The following is a 21,517-nucleotide window of genomic DNA, read 5'->3' on the forward strand; positions in this document are numbered from 1 at the left end:
AGCTCTGAAGACTGCACATGCTTACAGCCATCTTTACAACATTTATAACTGAAAAGTTTGCTTACAGTCATCTTTATAACATTTGTGGGGGGGACTATATATGATCATTTATCAATTTCTTCCACATGTAGGAGAATAAGATGGTGATAAAATGTCAGCCCTCCCAAATAAACAAGACAGAAAACCATGAGCAGATGAGCTAATTCTATTTTATTGCCGGGCTACATTAGCAGAATATTGCAAGTCTGAGAATTACAAATCTCCCACCGTTACTTTTAATAGTCTGATATGTTAGGTCGGCTCCTTCCGAACTTTATTTCTTTGCCTATTAAGCAGTTGTAGGTTGCTCTCTGATCCTCCCCTAGGCAGCTTCTCATCCTCTCCTTTCTTGAGGTCCTTCCCACACATCCTTACATAAAATGAGTTGCCGAGAACTAATTCAATTGATAACTAACTTGGGATCACATGAATGCATGCTAACACTCTTTCTGTCTAGCTCCCAGCATCTGCAGGATATCAAAATGCTGGACTATCAAGAGAGAGAGAGATTTCATGGACAATAATATATATAGATTAGATAGATATGCTTTAAATGGTTACTTTTTATTGCTTATTATGAACTTTTAGCAATAAACGACTTGTTTTTTATCCATCCCGGGTGTTCGAAGATTTTATACTTTAAGTAAATATGCCTGGGCTTCGTATTTTTAAAATTATTAAGAATGTGTGTGTGTGTGTGTGTGTGTGTGTGTGTATACATGTGTGTGTGTATGAAATGTGAACTTGTTTACCTTTACAGTACAGCCATGACTAAAATCTCTTATCCTTCATTTTATTTAAATAACTTATATGGCCACCTATCTCATGTGGTCTTCCTAGGCAGCTCACAACCACAAATAATAATAATAATAAATCCTGCCACTTAACACAAGACCAACAACTATCACTTGGATAAAGGTCTTCCTTGACAGGATCCGTAACTACAGGCTGTGGCTGTATGCAAGCAACAAATTAGATTTACTCATTGGCTTTATAACGTGTCCTCTCCTTGGCATTAAACAGCAAGCAAGCCGTGATCAGAGAAGGGGGGGAAAGGGATATTTATATGATATGGATTTAGCTTAAAAAGTGCTGGGAGAAGAATGAAAATGCAAGGCTTCTGTTTACATGAAAGTGTTGATAAATGAACAGTTTTGCAGAGTGGGGAAGCATCTCGATAGCTTTTTTCAGTGGGATCCTTTCAATTTCAGATATAGGCACAGTGCTGAAAGTTTTGAGCATCGCCAAAGAAAAATGGGACATGGAAGAGGTGATCCTGGAAGAACTACAAATATTCAAGGTAGGTCTCCAAAAGTGAACTATCTTTTACATTAGAGCAGGGCTCCCCAACCCCTGGTCCGTGGACCAGTACCAGGCCATGGCATGCCGGCAACCGGTCGGCACAAACAAGCAAAGCCCCATCTGCAAGATGTAGGCAGCACACAAAACCACACACACTCCAGTCTGCGAAAAAAACCTCTCTCCACAGAACCGGTTCCTGGTGCCCAAAAGGTTGGGGACCTCTGCACTAGAGGGGAAAGAAAAACCACAAGATATTTGTTTTTATTTTTAATTTTGTTATGAAATTTATTTGCCGTCCACCTCATATCCAATGACTCTGGTTGGCTAAGATATATTTTGGGCCAGAGGAAAGACTTTAATAACAGCAACATAAATACATTTTTTTTGAGGGGGGGTATTAAAGAGGAGAAAAAAAAGCATGAAGTGTGAAATTTGAGACAAATCCTGGTGGAGTAAAAGTCTGCAGTCATTTCAAGGATAGGCAAACCATTTTGATCATCTTAGCAAACTTACTTGCTGGAGTGCTGTGCCCTTATTCCAAATCATGACATTTCCTCCAGGCTGCTAATTAAGCAGCTCTGTTGCCAAGGTCAATGAGGTAATGAGATGTTCGTGATATTGTTGCATGCATTAATGGTACAACCCCCACCCCACCCCCCAGAATTAAGTCTTCTTCCAGACAAGCTCACTTGTGGCCTTCATGAACACCTTCAGGGTGTTCAGATACGATGAGCTATTATTGCAAAATAATCATTTCAGAAAGGAAAACTTTTTTAAAAAACCACGAAATTAATTTCCCTGTATGCTTTTGATGTTAATTAGATGATTCTTGTTTAAAACTTTCCTATATCACAATTTGGCTGCCACAGGCACCAATTATAACTATATCACGTCAAAAATATCTGGGATCACCAATCAGCTGCCAAGTTAGCTGGGATTATTAAGCATGTACCAATTTGTTGCATATTTGTAATATTAGATTTAATACCAAAAAGAGCTGTTGGCTCAACAGATGTTCCTCTACTTTATGGATTTCGTTTCTTTTTTTTTCTTACAGAAAAAATACAGGGGAAAAATTACTGTAGGTTCTATATATTTTTATTAATCCATCTGAGAGTTATTTAATTCAATGTAGGTATTTCCAAGAACATGCAATCGACAAAGGAGAGGAATTTCCTCACACAAGGAATATTGTAATCCACATAGCTTACTTGAAGAAAAGATTTATTTGACCACCCAAAGATTGTTCAGTTCAATTAAAATGTTCTTCCTGAAATCTCTCAGGAAGAATTCTTGGTTATGGAAAATTCAAATCCAGGAAGCAACTTCTAACACTCAAGACTGCACTGGGTGTTATCCCCATTAAACCACCTTCATTTACAAGATTACATAAGCCTGGAATTCCAATCTGATATTCCAGGTTAGATCTGAACAGAACTGGCTTCTCAAAAAGGTTCAGATACAAATCTGTGTTCTTGATACACATGTCCTTTCCTTGATAACATCTTTTCCTCCAGATAAATGCAAGTGATGTTGACTCTGTCTTCACTGACATTTTTTCATCTGCTTTGCAGCATCCATCACCTATTCTGACCATGGAGATGTCTCCAAAGCAGGTAATTTGTAAATAACACTAGATAAGTGGCTTTTTTAAAAGCCTGTGTGTAATATTTTATGATTTAATATTTGCTTGTTCCGCCCCCCCCCTCCCCGCCAATCTTACCCTTTCCGGTCCTTCCTGTCAAATTGCTCCTTTTGATTTCAAATCCATTTCCACATTCCACATGAACACGCTATATTCATTGCATATTAAAGAAAAACAGTAAAAGAGGGAAGAAGATGTTGCATATATATTAGTTTGATTCTTTCTAGTTGATAGCTTTTGTGCAGAAGCTATTTGTCACACTGATATATCATTATCAGTAATTGTGTTATGCAAATCCCCCAATGTTCATTCAGAAGTTAATCTGAGTGGCTTCAGCAAGGCTATGGTCTTCCTAGTTGCAATGTATGGCAGTGAAAGTTGGACCATAAAAAAGGCTAAGTGCCTTTGAACTATGGTGCTGGAGAAGACTCCTGCGAGTCCCTTGGACTGCAAGGCGATCAAACCAGTCAGTCCTAGAGGAGATCAACCCTGACTGCTCTTTAGAAGGCCAGATCCTAAAGCTAAAACTCCAATACTTTGGCCACCTAATGAGAAGGAAGGACTCACTGGAGAAGAGCCTAATGCTGGGAAAGGTTGAGGGCAAGAGAAGAACGGGACAACAGAGAATGAGGTGGCTGGATGGAGTCACTGAAGCAGTAGGCGTGAGCCTAAATGGACTCCAGAAGATGGTAGAGGACAGGAAGGCCTGGAGGAACATTGTCCATAGGGTCGCGATGGGTCGGACAGGACTTTGCAGTTAACAACAACAACAACAACTTTGACAATAAAGGTTCATTCATTCATTAAGGTTCCATCTTCAACTGGATCGACTGTTTTCATCTCTCTAGACTTGGTCATGTCAAGGTTACAGGGAACTGCCTCTGTCAATATTTAAAGCAAGGTTCTTTAGCCATTTTAAGATGTATGGACTTCAACTCCCAGAATTCCCCAGCCAGCATGCTGGGAGTTGAAGTCTATAGACCTTGAATTTCCACACTTAAAGAGCCGTGAAAAGAAGGTTTGGGTTACCTAAATCCTTTTTGGGACTCATGTTCATGAATTAGAATACAAAGTGTTCAGGAGTTTCCTACTTAATCAGTTTGTGTCTCTGTGTGTAGCTTCGTTAGATTGCTGTCAGGTTTTTTTTTTTTTACTATGTTATTGCCCCTGGATTTTCAAAGCAGACTTGAAGCCAAATCTAAATAATTGGAAGTGATGCCATGATGTTAAACAGGTGAGATGCAGCAAAAGAGTGACTTAAAATGTCTCTAAAAAAATAACAGGGTTTTCTGCTTATCTTTATCACAAAATGATTGTGAGCCCATAAACCTAGTTAAAGCCAGTTCATTTAACTATGTGGAAAGGGACCATTTCATGGATTCTGTTCCCTGCTCTTTAAACAGTAATACTGATGGACATGAAGGCATTTCTATAATAACAGTTTTTTTTAAAAAAAAAGTACTTTAATGCTATAAAGCAATGTGAAGTTGTTTCTCATTTGTTTGCCTTGTTTGATTTGTAGCAACAATTGTACATTGGTTCCAGAGATGGACTGGCTCAGCTTTCCTTGCACAGATGTCATACATATGGGAAGGCATGTGCTGATTGCTGCCTTGCCAGAGACCCCTATTGCGCTTGGGATGGAAATTCCTGTTCCAGATACACCCCGACTTCAAAAAGGTAAGGAATCTGCCCATCTGAACTATTATACCTAATGGTCGCTTGTTCCTTGAACCTCAGTCAATATTAGGCACACATCCTGAGGGGTATATTGGGATCTGAGGCAACCTCCTTCCCTCTTTCTCCATTGATGTCTGCTATAATTTTCCCTACTAAGTTCTCTGCATGGTCTGTAGTTTCCTATTCACATTAGAATAGAATATCTCTGAAGCCTTAGCAATTAGATGGAAAGGGTAGTTTTTGATTACTCATTTGATTAAATCTCAGGTGTCATGGCAAGATCTCTTGGCAACTCTTTCTTTGCTTGAAAGTAGTCCTGGGATTGAGGAGACAAGAAAGTTGGAATGGGGACAAGACAGGTTGAAAGATCTTAAAATACCCAGTGCTTTATAATCTTCTTCAGGGTCATTATTCGCATCTTATTCCCGTCCCCAGCATGCACATTCAGTGAATCTCCCTACTTTGGCTCAGTCCATGAACTGCCTTCCTGAAATATAATGTACATACCAGCCTTGTCAGATGGAAACAAGAATTCCATCTTAAATGCCATTTTGGCAACTTATTTGTTCATTTTTTAGGCGTGCAAGGAGGCAAGATGTGAAATATGGAGACCCAATTACCCAGTGCTGGGATGTTGAAGACAGTAAGTGTTGAATTGGTGTTCGTGTTTCCAACATTTGGCATTTCAATTGAGAAGCTGGCAACCTTAATCCAACCGTAGGTGATGGCTGGTTTTTTTGTTGTTTTGTCTTAAAAACTCATGTGTCTCAAAGGGATACCTTGGTCTGTTCTGGATGTTGAGAATTGTATTCTTGACTCTTGAGGCTGTCCGTTCTGTAGGGTAGGGTAAGATAGGATAGGATAGGAGAGAATATAGAATATACAATAGAGAATAGAGAGTAGAGTGGAGTGGAGTGGAGTGGAGTGGAGTGGAGTAGAATTCTTTATTGGCCAAGTGACTGGATGCACAAGGAATTTGTCTCCGGTGAAGAAGCTCTCAATGTATAAATTGGCGCCAGTATTCCATAACCAAGAGTGGCTGGTGTATTGTTATTCTTTCTCAGTATTGCAACTTACTATTTAGCTATCAACAGCAGCCATCAAGAGATGAAAAAAAAATTGTTCTGAAACCCAAATGGAAAAAAAAATGTGTCTATAAGAATGTAAGAAGACTTACAGACTTACAGTAATGAAGACATTTTCTTATCTATTTTGACACAGCAACTCTTGGACCAAAATCTGAAATCTTAGTTCCAATTAGCAAGTAATCCAGGATTTCTTCTAATTCTTCCCTACTAATTAAGCAATCTCCTTTTCATCAACAGCTTACTGTCTTCCCACAGATATAGCTGTTCATGCTTTTGCCAGACTAACTTGCTCCCTGGCAAAAGGTCTTGCAATATGCATTATCTATAGTCAGCCCTGTGGTTAAGCTGAAATTTCTGTAACAACATAACATAAAATTTAAAATGTTCAGTTCAGAATATTTATTTTCCTTTCTTAGAGGAGTGGGTGGGGGGGTTTGGGTAAAACCACTGAAGCAAAACAGTATTATTTTTCCTTAAAAATCAGTATTTAATTCAGGGTTTCAATTACTGCACAGTTGTTTTCATATTAATCCTGTTGTGTATGCAAATCAAAAGAAATGTGCAGGGCCTGAGTGCGGTCAGCGTTAAGGAAAATGAGAGTTTCTGTGCTTTTGGTCTGTGGGGAGAAGAGCTGTCCCAGAGAAGAAATCAAAATTTCCTGAAGGAATAGATTTTATTTCTCTTATAACAAGGCAATGATGTAGGCTGATGGGGATGACACAAAATAAATCTTGGAAACGGTTTAATTTCCAGCATGTGAGCCTGTCTCTAGTAGCTAGGGAAAAATGGAGGACATTTTTTTTAAGTTTCCTGTTGCACCCAACTCCATTTATTTTCCCCATACCACAAAAGTGTCAGTTCATTGTGTCCATTGTTTCTCTCCTATCTTTGAAAATATTCAATTTGAAGGTATTCAAATTGCTCCCAAAACAGTGTGAATATCTTCATAGTAGAATTATTCCAGTACTTTGGAATGCTCTGAATATCCAAATGATTTGGGGGATATTTATATACAACCCAAAAGGTCTTTCCATGAATTCACATTTTTTTCCCTCTCTCTAATGTGACCGCTTTCCCAGAACATTTAGTTTTCTCTTATTCTGGGGGGGGGGGTGTCAATATATGCATTTTTGTCTGGGGGTAGTGGTGATCTGCATTCCATGAATTGGAAAATACAATAATGAAAAATAATAATTGGGTTCCAGTTCATAGGTTAGCCCAGGAATAATGAATTAAAGACTTACATGAATTAGAGACTTGACTTCCTTGGCTTAAGCCTCATTGAAAGCAATTTCAGAACGAAAGAATCATAGATTGAATTCTTCTTTCACAGTGATGGAGATGACAGGAAGTGACCAAATCAAAGATGAATGGCATTGTTATAAATGGCTGGCATTAATTTGAATGTCTATGTGCCATTCCAAACCATTTGTTTTCTTTAAGAGCTTAGGTGCCGTTCTGCCATCTGCTCCACATCAGTCATGTTTCCCCATTCTTTAATAAATCAGGGCAGGGTTAATCCCCTTTCCTGTGTTTGCTTTCCAGGCATTAGTCATGAAACCAGTGATGAAAAGGTGATTTTTGGCATTGAATTTAACTCAACGTTTCTGGAATGTGTCCCAAAGTCACAGCAAGCTTCCATTAGGTGGTTTATTCAGCGTTCTGGAGAAGAGCACCGGGAAGAGGTGAGGCTGGCTTTCCCTCAAGAGAGAAAACTCCGTACGCATTGGTGAAAAGAAATGGAGCTGATAGAATGTGTCAATATTAGATTCAGCATAACTGATTTAGCTCATAAAATAAATACCGTAGATCCCGGGTGTCAACTCGCTACGTCATGTGACGTGTTGCGACGTATCGTGACTTTTTTCACATTGCCAGAGCTGGGGTGGGCACGGCCCACGGGCCGGCAATTTAACACCCCTGCTGGAGAGAGAGAGAGAGAGAGAGACAGACAGACAGACAGACAGACTGTCCACATAGTATGATGATAGATAGATATAGATAGATGGAGAGAGAGAGAGACAGACAGACAGTCCACATATGATGATAGACAGACAGACAGATACTGTCCATATATAATGATAGATAGACAGAAAGACAGACAGATAGATTCTGTCCACATTTGATGATAGACAGACAAACAGACACTGTCCACATATGATAGATAGACTGACAGACAGACAGATTCTGTCCACATATGATGATAGACAGACAAACAGACACTGTCCACATATGATGGTAGACAGACAAACAGACAGACACTGTCCACATACGATAGATAGACAGACAGACAGATAGATTCTGTCCACATATGATGATAGACAGACAGACAGATAGATCTGTGGATCTGTGGATCTATGGATGGATCTATGAAATTATAAAAATAGATAGATGTGCTTATTCGGTCAGAAATAAGTTGGTCACAGCCCAATTTCTTTCATTTTATTAAACTTTTCTTTTCTCTGTACCTCTTTTCAACTTTTTTTCTTTCCTCCAAAAGCAGTAAGGGGTTGTAGCTTTTCCGTTTGCATCATACTATCAGTCCCAATCCCAGCACTTCCAGGTGAATCACATTTAGCAAGTGACGTGCTGTTCCTGGAATTCATGTGCAGTAACATTTCCCCAGACCTTCTGTGCCTCACTCCAGAAGTAAAGAGCTCCGTGTAGCTCATCAGGGTGCAAAATCTGCTTTCCTAAGAGGAAAGAAAGGGCAACTTCCAGCTCGGCTTAACAGCCCTTTGGCCCTGTAGGGTCAGGGCTGGAGTGTCATTTGGAGTGTCATTTCCAGGCAGAGCTGGGTGTGGAAGTAAACAGGATCTCCAGTGATCCGGTTGCTTTCACCATGTCATTCAGGCATCAGTGTGTGTGGGGGGGGGAAGATGCTAAGCTTGTAAGCTGTCCTGAGTTTTATATACGGTATATATATAATTAAGGTATCATCATGTGTTCATGAAGCTGGAATCAACTGAGAATCAAATGAATCCATTTATTTAATCATCATAAATTTCCTTTCTGCGGTGAAATATAAAGACACCTAAGCTTTGAGTTCAACTCAGTTTCTTGGCAAAGATCGTTTGCCACTTTTAAGAAACGTTAGACGTAGTTTAAGTTACATTAAGTTACTTAATTTAACTTAACTTAATTACATTAAGTTACAGCCCCAAGTCCAATTTGCCCCAAGATTCAGTTTTACCAAACTGCCACGTGTGCCATCAATATAAAAACAATTGTTTTATATTTATTGTTTTATTGGATTGTTGTATCCTGCCAAGAGAGCCATTTCCCATGAGATAAGCTGCTGTATAAATTTTATTAATAAAATAAATAAAATAACATGTATACTTTCAGAGAAATCTAACAAGCCATACACCTAAAACGCTAACTTACATAATCTTGTTTTTCCTTATTCTTCTTTTGTGACTTCTTCCCCCCGCCCCCCGTTGGTTGCCTGAATAATCACAGGAAACTCAGTATCAATTGGACGGTGTTTCCACTGTGCACAATTTTATATCTGTCGATTGTTGTTCTGTTGTACCTCAAAGCTACCTTCCACAGGTGATGAAAAAAACTATTAAAATGGTTCAAAAATAGACAAAATTAAACAGAAAGAACACACAAGAATAAGAAGGAGCAAAATGCCACGGGAAAATTGCAAAAGTGATAAAATGTCCTAGCTCAGAAGTGCAGTATAATTTAGGATCCCCTGATGTTTGAGGGACACCGAATATTTTAGAATATGGAGCGTGCGTAATTAGTACTCCCATGAATTGTTTCCTCACCCTAGTGGATATGGCCACCTCTTTCTGTGGATTCAACCACAAAGTAACCATGCACGCACAATGTTAGCAGAGATAACTTTGCTTGTGTGAGTGTTCCATGTCACGCTTCCGTAGCACTCATAAGTCATTGTCATCATCTCTGGTGGCAGAATGTTAGGATGCATTATTGCAGGCTGACTCTGTCCACAGCCAGGCGTTCGATCCTGACCAGCTCAAAGTTGACTCAGACTTGTATCCTTCCAAGATGGGTAAAAGGAGGGTCCAGATTGTTGGTGGCAATAGGTTGGCATTAGTAAACCACTTAGAGAGGGCTGTAAAGGACATGAAGCAATACATAAGTCTAAGTGCTAGTGCTATTGCTATCAGCAATCAACCCCTGTGGTTGAAGACATAATGACAACCAATCAACAGATGAGTTGTGATGTCAGTGAGCAGCATGTCTGCAGATTTTGGGCAAAAGAACCCAAATCAATATGAACATCAGCACATAGTTGAAACATGGAACTAGCTGAAGTCACAGGCACATGTTGGCATATGGTTTAGGAAGACTAGAAAGGAGATTGTACATAATAATAGGAAAAGGATCCAATAAATAGGAAACATAAACATTCTTCCTTCGTTTGGCTCTTTGTTTTGATAAATGTCCAGAATGTGTAAAAGATGCCTTGACTTAACAACCTGGACACCAGCCACGTTTGAATCTTGGTTAATTAGACTGTCTTATGAATTAATGCTAATAAGAAGATTTAAGGTGAAAAATTTAATGGTTTGGAAGCTAAGGCTATGAATTAAGAACTTCTTTATTCAGATGTCATTTCTGCCATTAACTCTCCAGGCAGCCTTTGGCAACTCCTCATCTCAAAATCTTTCTATATTTCATTTAAAATGTGGGAATAATAATATTAAACCAGGCTTCTTTTATTACTTAGTAAAAGTAAAGGTTCCCCTGCACATGCGTGCTAGTCATTTCTAACTCTAGGGGCCGGTGCTCATCTCCGTTTCAAAGCCGAAGAGCCAGCGCTTGTCCGAGGACGTCTCCGTGGTCATGTGGCCGGCATGACTAGACACCAAAGGCGCACGGAACGCTATTATCTTCCCACCGTAGTGGTCCCTATTTTTCTACTTGCATTTTTTACATGCTTTCGAACTGCTAGGTTGGCAGAAGCTGGGACGAGTAACAGGAGCTCACTCTGCTATGCGGCACTCGGGATTCGACCCGCCAAACTGCCGACCTTCTGATCGACAAGCTCAGCATCCTAACCCACTGAGTCACCGCGTCCCTTTTTATTACTCATTGAGGTTCTATTTTCTCTTTTTCTCCAACGAATGCAAAATGGCATCTGTATTATATCTGTACTTTCCCCCCTCTAAGGTGAAATAGACTGAGGTTGTCAGTGGTTACCTAAGGAGATTTGAGGTTGTTCTCTCTAGTCCTAAACTGACAATGTTCTAGTTACGTACGTTGCTGTAAAATTGTTACCTATTTATATTATTGTTAGGAAAGGACAGATTTATCTGTTGTTTGGGTTATTTTTGACTTAGGACAAATATTTATACATAATTTCATTCTGGCTCATTTCTTCACCAGTTTATGAAATTCAGAAAATAAAATAAAAGGGAAATGTGTACATCCTGTTTTGACATTTCCACACAATGACCCTTTTTAGCATTTTACCCCCAAATAGGTATGAGAATGGAGGTAATATTCTGATTGCTTTCTTTATAAAGTTCAGCAGTGCTCCAGAGAAAAATTCAAAAAAAGTAAGAGATAACTATTCTATAATAATTAGACAATAATTTTAATTCTCAGATGTATCCCAAAAGTGAACATAATGGTTAGACAATAAATAAAATCCTGAAGTTTTTCCAATAATTGGAGACAAAGTGATTCCATGTTGTAGGAGTAGAAAGACAGGAGTCGTTTCCAATAAACCATTGACAAAGGCAAGTGATGTTGCCAGCCCTGTGTGCAGTTTTAATATGTTGCTGTCTTTTTTAAAAACACTCTCTTAGCACTTTCTTCCTTAACATGCAATCCCCTTAAATAGTTATTTTATTTGTATGGAAAGAAGGGATGGCTCTAAATAGATAGTGCAGTCATTAATATGAGTCAAAGCTTGGAAAAGTACAGGAGTCCATATGTCATTGCTATCAAAATGAAGATGATTGATTAACATCAGTGGAATTTAAAATCAAGAGATGATCAGCCATTGTCAGCACAAGTATAGACAACAAGACATTTCTCAAGGGCAAGAAGACATGATGTCAATACTCCATCAATCAAGGGTCACCTAGATGGAACATCAGAACAACACTGTGGCCAAAACAGAGGATTGGGGTGATGTTAGGAAATCAATTTTTAGAGCCAATTTATTGATGGGGTCTTTCAGAATGGAAAATCCCAGATCATGGCTGACTTTTGACACTGGTTTCAGTGGAACCAAATTTTACTGACCTCCACCCAGAATACTTGCATTCCCAGATCTTCTGTTTTGTAAAAGATATTTCTCTTGCAGCTACATGGGGAGGATTCTAAATTTAAAAGTGGGCTCGTTCACCTCAATAGTTTCTGAAGATTGTCCTCCATCATAAGGCTGGTACCTTAAGATGTCTGGGCCATGTTCCCCCCACTATGAGTTTCCAAAGCTAAGAGTGGCCTTGACCTAGGTCAGCCTCATCTTCATCCAACACTAATCATGCTACCACATTGGCTCATGTGTAGAACTGAGCTCAGGCCTAAGCATGCTTTAAATTTTCACATTTTTAGAGCCAAGTTCAACAAAACCACTGTGTTCGTTAGGCATAGATTATACAGACTTCAAAATAGTCCGCAGCTCTATGAAACATGGATACTCTTAAGTGAATGTCCTTCTTGGCCAGCGCAAGGTGGTTTGGCTTTGCTATGGACAGACGGTGTATGCCACATAAGCAGCACAGTTTGACTCAAGATTAGATGGCTCAAAGACTTCCCCAGGAATTTCTGCAGCTGGAAGAAGCTTTGAACATCTGCTTCTTTTGGCTGGACAGAAGACTGGCAGGGATTTCTTGGCATAGGCAGGACCTTTTGCCGTTGTTGGAACCGTGGGAGGTGGTGTCAGTTAATACCTCTCTTTTACTTCATTAAGAGTGAAGATTTGAGTCTGAGTAGCAGCTTTTGTTAAGGCTGCATCTCCTCAAAATTTTGCACAGCCCTAGTTATCACGGAATCTGATCTACCAGCCACAATGTTTGTTTAATGTATATCTTTCTACAGTTGCTTTGGGTGCCCTGTTTTTTTCCCCCTGTTTGGAATTTAATCAAAAACTTTTTTTAGTATATGTAGTTCCACCAATCCTGTTATAAATTAAGCATCTGAATGAAAGATTGAAGATCTGGTAGCAAGAAATGAAATGCCTGCTGTTTATGAAACTCCAGAGGCCTGAGGATAGAAGAAAGACAGAAATGTTGAACTGCTGTTCAAGGTGTGATAAGGATAGAGGAGTCTTTTTTTTTTCATTCTATTGAAGATGGTAGATGACAGACAGACGCCAAATCCAGGTTCTCTTATGTTCTTGACATGTATTTCTAAAAACCTAAAACTTGAATACAACTCACGGTTTCCTTATAAGGAAAACAGATACAATATTCTGTATGTATACGGTATTTGCTTTATCAGTTAAAAATAGTTCTATCAAATTACCAACCAGCACAGAGACCTGGAGAAAATAAGTTCTGGAGTTAAAAAAAAAATCACTACAATGATAAACAGACCATCTAGGCATCTTGTTATCTCAGAATGAATCCCAATTCTCACAATCCCCAGCTATTCATTGTAAAAAGGAAAATAAAATAATAATGATAAGCTCAGTCCATCTGGAAAGTATTAGTTTTAGAACAAGAGAGAAGGAATCCGAAGTCAAAGCTCAGGATCTCGAAGTATATATAAATACACAGTATATATAAATACATATTAAGTTCCTTTCTCTCTACCTCGTTTTTCCAGCCAATGATAAAAAGTATCCCATGTTCTAAAATACAGTAGAGTCTTCTTTCTCTTTCATTTTCAACATCAATCTATCCGTTCCTGCACACTCTATTTTTTTTTTTAATTAACACTTCCTCCGTTGGTAAATCTTCATTTTTCCAATATTGAGCGAATACAATTCTTGCTGCAGTTAATATATGCAAAATTAGATATATACACACTCTTTCTCATCATTTCCTACAATTATGCCTAATAATAATAATTCTGGCTTAAACTCTATATGTTTTTTTCATCATTTTCTCTAACCATGTATGTATTCTTAACCAAAATCTTTTAGCTTTAGAGCAGGTGAACAAAAAAATAAATAAATCAACTTTTCAGTTGATGTTGCTATTTGCACAGAATCCCTGGGATGGATACTTGGAGATCTACCCCTAGAGGGGGTCTAAAAAAGAGCTTTTATATACTGATTCAATAAGAATCAGGTCTGTTCATCATCGTAGTAAAATGATGCTCAATGGCAGAATTTCAAGCATTAAAAGTACCAGCCAATCGGAATGTTAGCCCTTTAGCCAATCGGAATGTTAGCCCTTTAGAATAACCTGTAGGGCCTAATTATTAAGTGACTCTAATTCATGCAGTAAAAAGGATACAAGATTTAATGAATGATGGTAGTTCTCACGTTCCATTTTACAGATCCTTAGCCAATGCCTGCCCACCCCAGATTTAAAGAAGATGGTCCTTTATCAGCTCCTGATTCTTCTTTAGCACCTCCCCTTCCACACCCTATCTCTGAATCTGTTTTTCCTAGCTAAGTACTTGTAAATATTGGCTGAGATAACCATGTAGTTCTACTTAATCTTGACCTTCATGGTTTTTCTTCGCAGTTGCCAGTCAAATAAGTTTGGGTCAAGTAACTGTAGGACTGTTAATCAGTGTCAACACAGCCTGTTTCGTTTTGAATGGAAGGATTGCACTGAAAGGGGAGAATGTACTCTGGAAGAATTTAAAGCATGCCTGTGTCACAACAAACATTTTATGTATAAAGCCATCCTTACTAGGGGAGGAAAAAGATATAACTTCTCCAGCAAGGTATCTGCAATAGATGTAACTCCTTAATTTAAAACAAGTCGCAATTCTAAATAAGCTGGTTATTTTAAAGTGGTTTGCCTAATTGATAATAGAGAGGCTTATTCTAGAATATCTTTTTAGTATGGCCCAAGACCAGCTGTCACTCATTTTTCCCCAGAAGCAACATATTTAAAATGCAACAGAAAAATCATACTATATAATATCCCATTTATTTATTTAAAAAAAGATTATTGATGCATTTATATGGCTGCCCAACAACTATGTGACTTTGAATAACATAGAAAAAAAATCAAAAAACAAAACCATAAGTAATTAATACAAAAATAACATCGCTCATTAAAACATCCTTGGTAATGAAATGGCAATCCAAACCAAACACTTCTGCAACTCATCCATCTGTGGCTTCACTCAGATTTAAGGGAAACAACAAATATTCCATTTACAACAAAGTCTTCTACTACTTTTGACTTAAACTCTCATATCCTTCTTTAAAGGAAATAGAGCACTTTAAGGCGGGTATTTCTAAATCTCCAGTTCCAACTTCAAAGTTCCTTTGTCACCACCAAAAGTCGGCCCTCATTTCTGTGAATTTGCTAACTGACTGGATGATATTGATGGCCATTTGTTGGTAGTTCCATAGATCTGGACCTCACTAATACATCACAAAAGCATATTACAAATGAGAAGCAGGAGAAATCAAAATCCTGAAGTCTTCCTTGCTTGTTATGTCTATGGTCTATGTTATGTATTTGGTCACAATCTCCCTTTCTTAAAACACTGGTATTAAAACCTATGATGCAATCAGTGGCTCAGATGTATGCATCTGTCTTGCTATGCAGTTTTCAATGAATGTGTGCATGTGAGGGAAAGAATGAATGAGGAGGGAAAGAGGGTATTTTGTCTACATATTTTTCACATGAAGGAACAGCATATGATCTGCCCACTGTGTAAACATTTAATTCTGTCATCCTCCTCGCTTTGTAAATCTATTCCTTCAGACATTTGCTAGACAAGTGGGCAGCATTCCATTTTCACTTCTGTTTTGCTCACCTGATCCCTCTTCTTATCCTGCTAAAGACAGCGGTAGAAAATTTTGAAAGCTAACAGTTTGCCCCAATAATTTACTTTGTGTTATTAGCCTAATGCTGAGATTTCCCGGTATTCATGCTACATGCTGTTTGGTCAAGCTCAATCTTCCACTGTTACTGCTCTTCATTCTGTAGGCCTCAGTGTGGCAGTAGAAGAACATAATGTGACTTTGTCATGTCAGGGAACGCTTTCAGATTTATCTCCACTTCAGTGAAACCGTGTTTAGAAAGCCTGCTTGGGATATAATGGCAGAATGCATGGACTGTGAACCAGGAAGTCCCAAGCAGACATCCCAAATATCAGGAGGTCATGTTTGACAAGTCTATACCTCAGCCTCAGCTTTTCATCTAAAATGTCCAGTGGCCAGAATGACTTATGAATCTTCTGAGATGGATTGTGCGTAGCAACCTGTTTAGAGCATTTAAGGAAAACATAAGCATGTCCCAAACATGAGATTATCAGATAAGATAGGTTCTGTGAGGGGAATTTTTGGGGCAGCCATTTTAAATTTCATTGTAGCTATATTTTTGGCTGGCCACCACGTCTCTGCTGGTCCAGCTCCAACATTACTTTCAGACAGTGCTTTTTTTGTCATAGAACTCACCAGAACAGAATTCCAGCACCTTTTTTGACAGATTTTCCAATTTGTAAAAGTAACTTTTGAAAATTTGATGTTTGGTCCACATAGACTTGAATTGCCCTGTCAAGTGTAGCAGGTCGGCGGCAAAATCATTAAAATGGTGCATGCGGGCTGCTTATGTGTCAAGTCCAATGCATGTGTACTTCATCCAGCTGCTCGGCTTGTGGCTCTGCTGAGCTTGTGATTGGTCACGTGGTTGCGCGCTTAGTGCTTACTGTGGGCAACGACCATTATATTTCGTTACACAACTGACGTGTGTGGGTGTGTGCACAGTGATTGACTACACGTGAAAGGTAAATAAAAGATTAACAAGATGTAAGTTCCAGCGCCTTTTTTTCTTACAAAAAAGCACTGCTTTCAGAAATGTAATAACTCCTGAATGAAACTTCTTTCATTTGTTGTTCTGGAATAACAGAAGCCCCAGGCATATATCCACAGGATATTTCTGATCACATTAGCAACGTCTCACATCCTGGGATGTAGGCAGTACAGAAAAAGGAATGCACCCTTGTCATGCACCCTCATTATCGGAAAAGGAGAGGAGGAGGAGGAATTTACACTTATATATTCCAGAAAGCAGTTGGACCAACTTTTAGATTAAAGTGATAAAGTTGTCTCAACTTCACACATGAAAGGAAAAAGACACATATTTGTCCCATAGGAATAGTTGTCCGTTAGCATAAAAATCCGTTTTAAATCCTTAGTCTTTCTTTGGGGCTTTTGGAGGTCCAATGGATATATCTAAAATGTTGTGCATTGTTAACAAATTATTTGCAGAAGTCATTTTATGAGTGTCATACATCCTTAAGTAAAGTAATTTTCAGTGCACTGAAGGAAATCTTCTGTGCAAAGAGGAAGACCTTTTTTGGGTAATCTGATTCAATCCAGAATAGGTAAAAAGGAAAGATATTTTTTATGAGAGCCGTGCAAGGAATAAAATGGCATGAAGCCATAAGTGAGGAACAGTTGCAAAAACATAGGCACAGTGCAGAGAAATAAATAGGGAAATCATTTTCTTTCCCACTTATAAAACTGGAATTGAACTCACTCAGGGAAAGATTAAGAGGTTCAGGCTAAACAAAAGTGCATAAATCAGCTATGAAATTCATATTGTACAATAAAGGGATCAGCCACAATTAAATGTCCTTACCTTAAAAGCAACTAGACTTCTCATGGGTTTTTATTTAGCCACTGTGAAATAAATTGCTAGGGATGATTGATACCATCCATTATGTTTTCAGATACGTGGATCAGAGTCACAGACTGGAATTGGGTCATGCAAATATTAGACTACAGGACTCCGTTGTTCTTTTCATCAGCAGCGAAGGCCTTTAAGAAGCTAATGCAAACAGTTGTTATTTGTAATAGATGCTATAATTATTAATTGCATGTAAAAATGCCTGAAAACCAATACTGGCTTCAACATCAGGAAATGTTTATTGTACTACATTGATTACAAGATCTGTAAAAGATGGCTGCGGTTTACCCTTTAATGCTATGTCGACTCTGTTACCAATAGATTTGAGAATACAACCTACTCAATAGCATACACACACACACATACACACACACACAAACACACACACACACACAGATAATAGCTCTGAAAACCCAGTTTGTTTTTGTTCAGGGGGAAAAGAAAAATTGCATTTTGACCTGTACAATATTTGAATATAAGTCCAGAGCAAACTTTTAAAATGTTGCATTTAAAAAAAGAACAACAACAAAAAACCCAGCATGGCACTATGGAAATTTGAAGTAACTGTCTCCTTTTATAGACTGTCCCTTCTGTATCACTATTATTAGGAAGTATTCTTGCTATCTCAACTCCACTGCAGCAACACCGTGGTCTTTGTTGAAAACCAGTTATCAGGTCTGTTGGTAGTCCTGGATAAAAGCAGTCTTGACATGGGCTAGGAGCTTTGTCCATACATCTAATCAAAAACATGTTTTTTGTCATTTCTACCACAGTAGAGTTTTCTACCATCTAATTTTTCTGCCATCTAAATTTAGTACCATCTAAATTTAGTACCATCTACTTTTTCAAGCTTCATAGATCAAAACCATACTCAATCTGTTTTGAAATCATTGCTTCCAAGTATATGCCCTGAATTGATTGATTATTTTTATTAATTCCAATCCATCCTTTTTAGTATCAGGCATGCTAACCATCTTGTCATGTTCCTGTTCTTAGGAGGCTTAAGAGTGTAAAACTGTCATCCTCCAGATGTTGTTTACCCACAACTCCAAGCAGCCATATTCCACATGGGCAATGATGAGGGATGAGGGATTCAGAAAAATCTAGGATGCCACAATTGCCATGGCATTCATGGAAAGAATATCTAGAAATAAAGAATTTTTAAAAAGTATGAATTATATGGAACAGGTGCATGCCAAGATATCAAGAAAATTGATTCTCCATTTTTATGGATATCTAACAAGTACATTTTCTTTTTCATTTTCCACTTGAGAATTCTGTTTCACATGGAACATCCAGTTGTCCTGTATTTTTTAGCATTATGTCATGCTTGTATCTCTTACTTGAACTTGAAACTGGACAGATGAGAAAAAGCTATAAGGATTGCAGAAGCATAATAATCACAAACATTATTTGTGAAATAATCACCAATAATCATATGATACCTATAGGGCAGGGGTAGGCAACCTCGGCTCTTTTATGACTCATGGACTTCAACTCCCAGAATTCCTGCTGACTCAGGAATTCTGGGAGTTGAAATCCATGAGTCATAAAAGAGCCGAGGTTGCCTACCCCTGCTATAGGGCAATATGGACCAAGTCTGAACAGGAAAGAACTTCACAAGGAAGTGTTGCATTAGATTTGGTTAAAAAAAAATCCTTCTTCTCCGGATTCAACATTCTTTTATACTTCTTTTCTATAACATTTATAGTGTTCCTTTTCTTCTACCCAACAGTTGAAACCAGATGAAAGGGTCTTCAAGACAGACTATGGGCTGCTAATCCGTAGCCTGCAAAAGAAAGACACTGGGACCTATTACTGCAAAGCACAGGAACACACATTTGTCCACACCATCGTGAAGTTAAACTTGAACGTCATCGAGAACGGACAGATGGAGAACAGTCACAGAGCAGAAGAAGAATCAAGCCGGACGCGAGATCTGCAAGCTGAGTCCCGGCTAAGATACAAAGATTATCTCCAGTTGCTCAGCAGTCCCAGCTTCAGCCTGGATGAGTACTGTGAGCAGATGTGGCACCGGGAAAAGAAACGGCAGCGAAACAAAGGTGGCCCAAAATGGAAGCACGCTCAAGAGATTAAGAAGAAACGGAACCGGAGGCATCACCAGCCCTCATCTACATAGCTTCTAAGATTTTATTTAAAAGACGCTTGTGCAAGGGAAAGTACTTTTTGGGTGAATCTTGTGGGCATCTCTCCAGCAACGTTGCTTCTCAAAGAGACCTGGTGGCGCATAATTACTAATGTATTTGTAGATCTTTGGACAAATACACCAGTAATGGGGGGAGGGGGGAAGCCTTCAGGATTTGTATATTCTTCAACTCTGAAATGAGATAAAACAGTGCTCTGTAAAGTCCCTTGATGAAGGATATCCAGTACTGTTCTCTTGTTTCCCCAAGATTTAACAAAAGGCCTGTGGGACGATTGAACTGTTAGGCTCAAGGAAACTAAAAAAATGTGTGTGGCTGTTAGACTGTGAGATTTCTTCTAGACAGACACATCTTTGCTTCACTCAGCTGCACCCACAAATGTCCCAGCATGGATGGGCAGTTAAGAAATGCCTTAGATTAGGCAGTGATGCCTTCGTATATAAAAACCAGTGTAATCTTAGCTTCACCAAAAGAAGGTGGACATGAATGGCAACCAGTTTAACAGCTGTCTACTGAAAAGATAGATTGACACAGCTTGGAACTGACAACTGAGAAGACAATTGAACAGAAGGTTGGACTAGAAGACCTCCAAGGTCTATTATTCTATGTTTTCGTATCCAGGATGCAAGTCGGTGGCCAGTGCAGAATTCCTTTTAGTAAGCGACAGGATTTCTGGCAACACCCATTTTCTTTGGAAGATACCGTACTTTTTTGTCCCTCTTATCCACGTCTCACCCTGCCATTTTAATTCTTTTGCTGCTTTTCAGATGTTTCTTTGAAACGAAATCTAGACCAATTATCAGCAAAAGGGGGGAAGCAGCATTGTTGATAAGATGGGGGAAAACAGCCATCTCCTCAATTTTCGTTCCGAGCACTTGAGTATGTTAGAAGCGGTAGCGCGTTGGCAGAATATGTGTCTTATATTTTTACTAAAATAAAATGAAAACAAAGTCCATGTGTAAATAATGCGCACAAAAGAGATGGGCAGCTTCAAATTATTCTTTTTTTTTGTAAAACATTCTCTCTTTTTTTTAATTTTTAACTTTTCGCTGCTTAAATGATTTATATGTTTTTTTTTGCAAAGGGACTCCTTATTTTCCATTGGTCTTACTCTCAAGCAGACAAATGGAACAAGTCAGCCAAAGTTACAAACCTGGTTTCATGGAAGCTGGTTTGTAGCATCAGAAATGAGGCCAAGGGGAGCCTGGTTTGGTGATTTTTCAGGCTGTTTTTGCACAAATGTTGTCGTCTTGACGCCGGTTCTCCATCGGCTGCCCTTAGCTCACCTACACAGATGCACACTATTCTCCTTTTCATGCCTTTGTCAGTGTGAAATGACAAATTAGCCATTTTCCTTACGTGGAGGAAGGTTTTGATTGACAACAAAAACAACAGGTTTTTCTTATTTCTCATGCATTCTCTTTCTTCTCGGGAGTAAATTTTGTGGGAAATCCATGTAATTGGCATGGCACTCAATAAAACAAAGACTGGTTTTGACTCCCAGCTCTGGAAAAATAGATGTTTCTTTATGTACTTGCTGCATTTGCGTGTGTAAATTTTTTTCTGGTTAATAATTGTGCGGCCATTTTCTGCTTTTGAAGTTGGGTAAAGGGCTGCACCTTGAAGAGGAAAGAACATCTGCTCGTGAGCTATCTTGCCTTACATTTATTCAAGTGTCTTAACACTGAAGCCTTGCCGGAGCCAAAATCCAAGCTGATCAAAAATTGTTATTGAAATAAAATAGTGCTAAACTTTCCCATCAAACAGAACAAGCAAAGTATTGAGGTCAGATGAGGATTTAATTAAAATATGTTGGGGCTGGGTGCATTCAAATAG

General features: G+C 38.7%; 1 protein-coding gene across 1 annotated transcript in view; it reads left to right on the plus strand.

The window, feature by feature from the left end:
• The window catches only part of SEMA3D (semaphorin 3D), a 137,298-nt gene extending 116,073 nt beyond the window's left edge, over positions 1-21,225 (plus strand). The window contains exons 13-18 of the mRNA XM_081331001.1: positions 1,251-1,339; positions 2,916-2,957; positions 4,509-4,666; positions 5,245-5,309; positions 7,300-7,439; positions 19,252-21,225. Of these exons, the coding sequence (XP_081187127.1) occupies positions 1,251-1,339; positions 2,916-2,957; positions 4,509-4,666; positions 5,245-5,309; positions 7,300-7,439; positions 19,252-19,656 (899 nt within the window). The 3' untranslated portion in view covers positions 19,657-21,225. The remainder of the gene's footprint in view (positions 1-1,250; positions 1,340-2,915; positions 2,958-4,508; positions 4,667-5,244; positions 5,310-7,299; positions 7,440-19,251) is intronic.
• The last annotated feature ends 292 nt before the right edge of the window (positions 21,226-21,517 follow it).

The sequence above is a fragment of the Vipera berus genome (assembly GCF_964194415.1).
Source record: "Vipera berus genome assembly, chromosome: 6".
NCBI classification, from domain to species: domain Eukaryota; kingdom Metazoa; phylum Chordata; class Lepidosauria; order Squamata; family Viperidae; genus Vipera; species Vipera berus.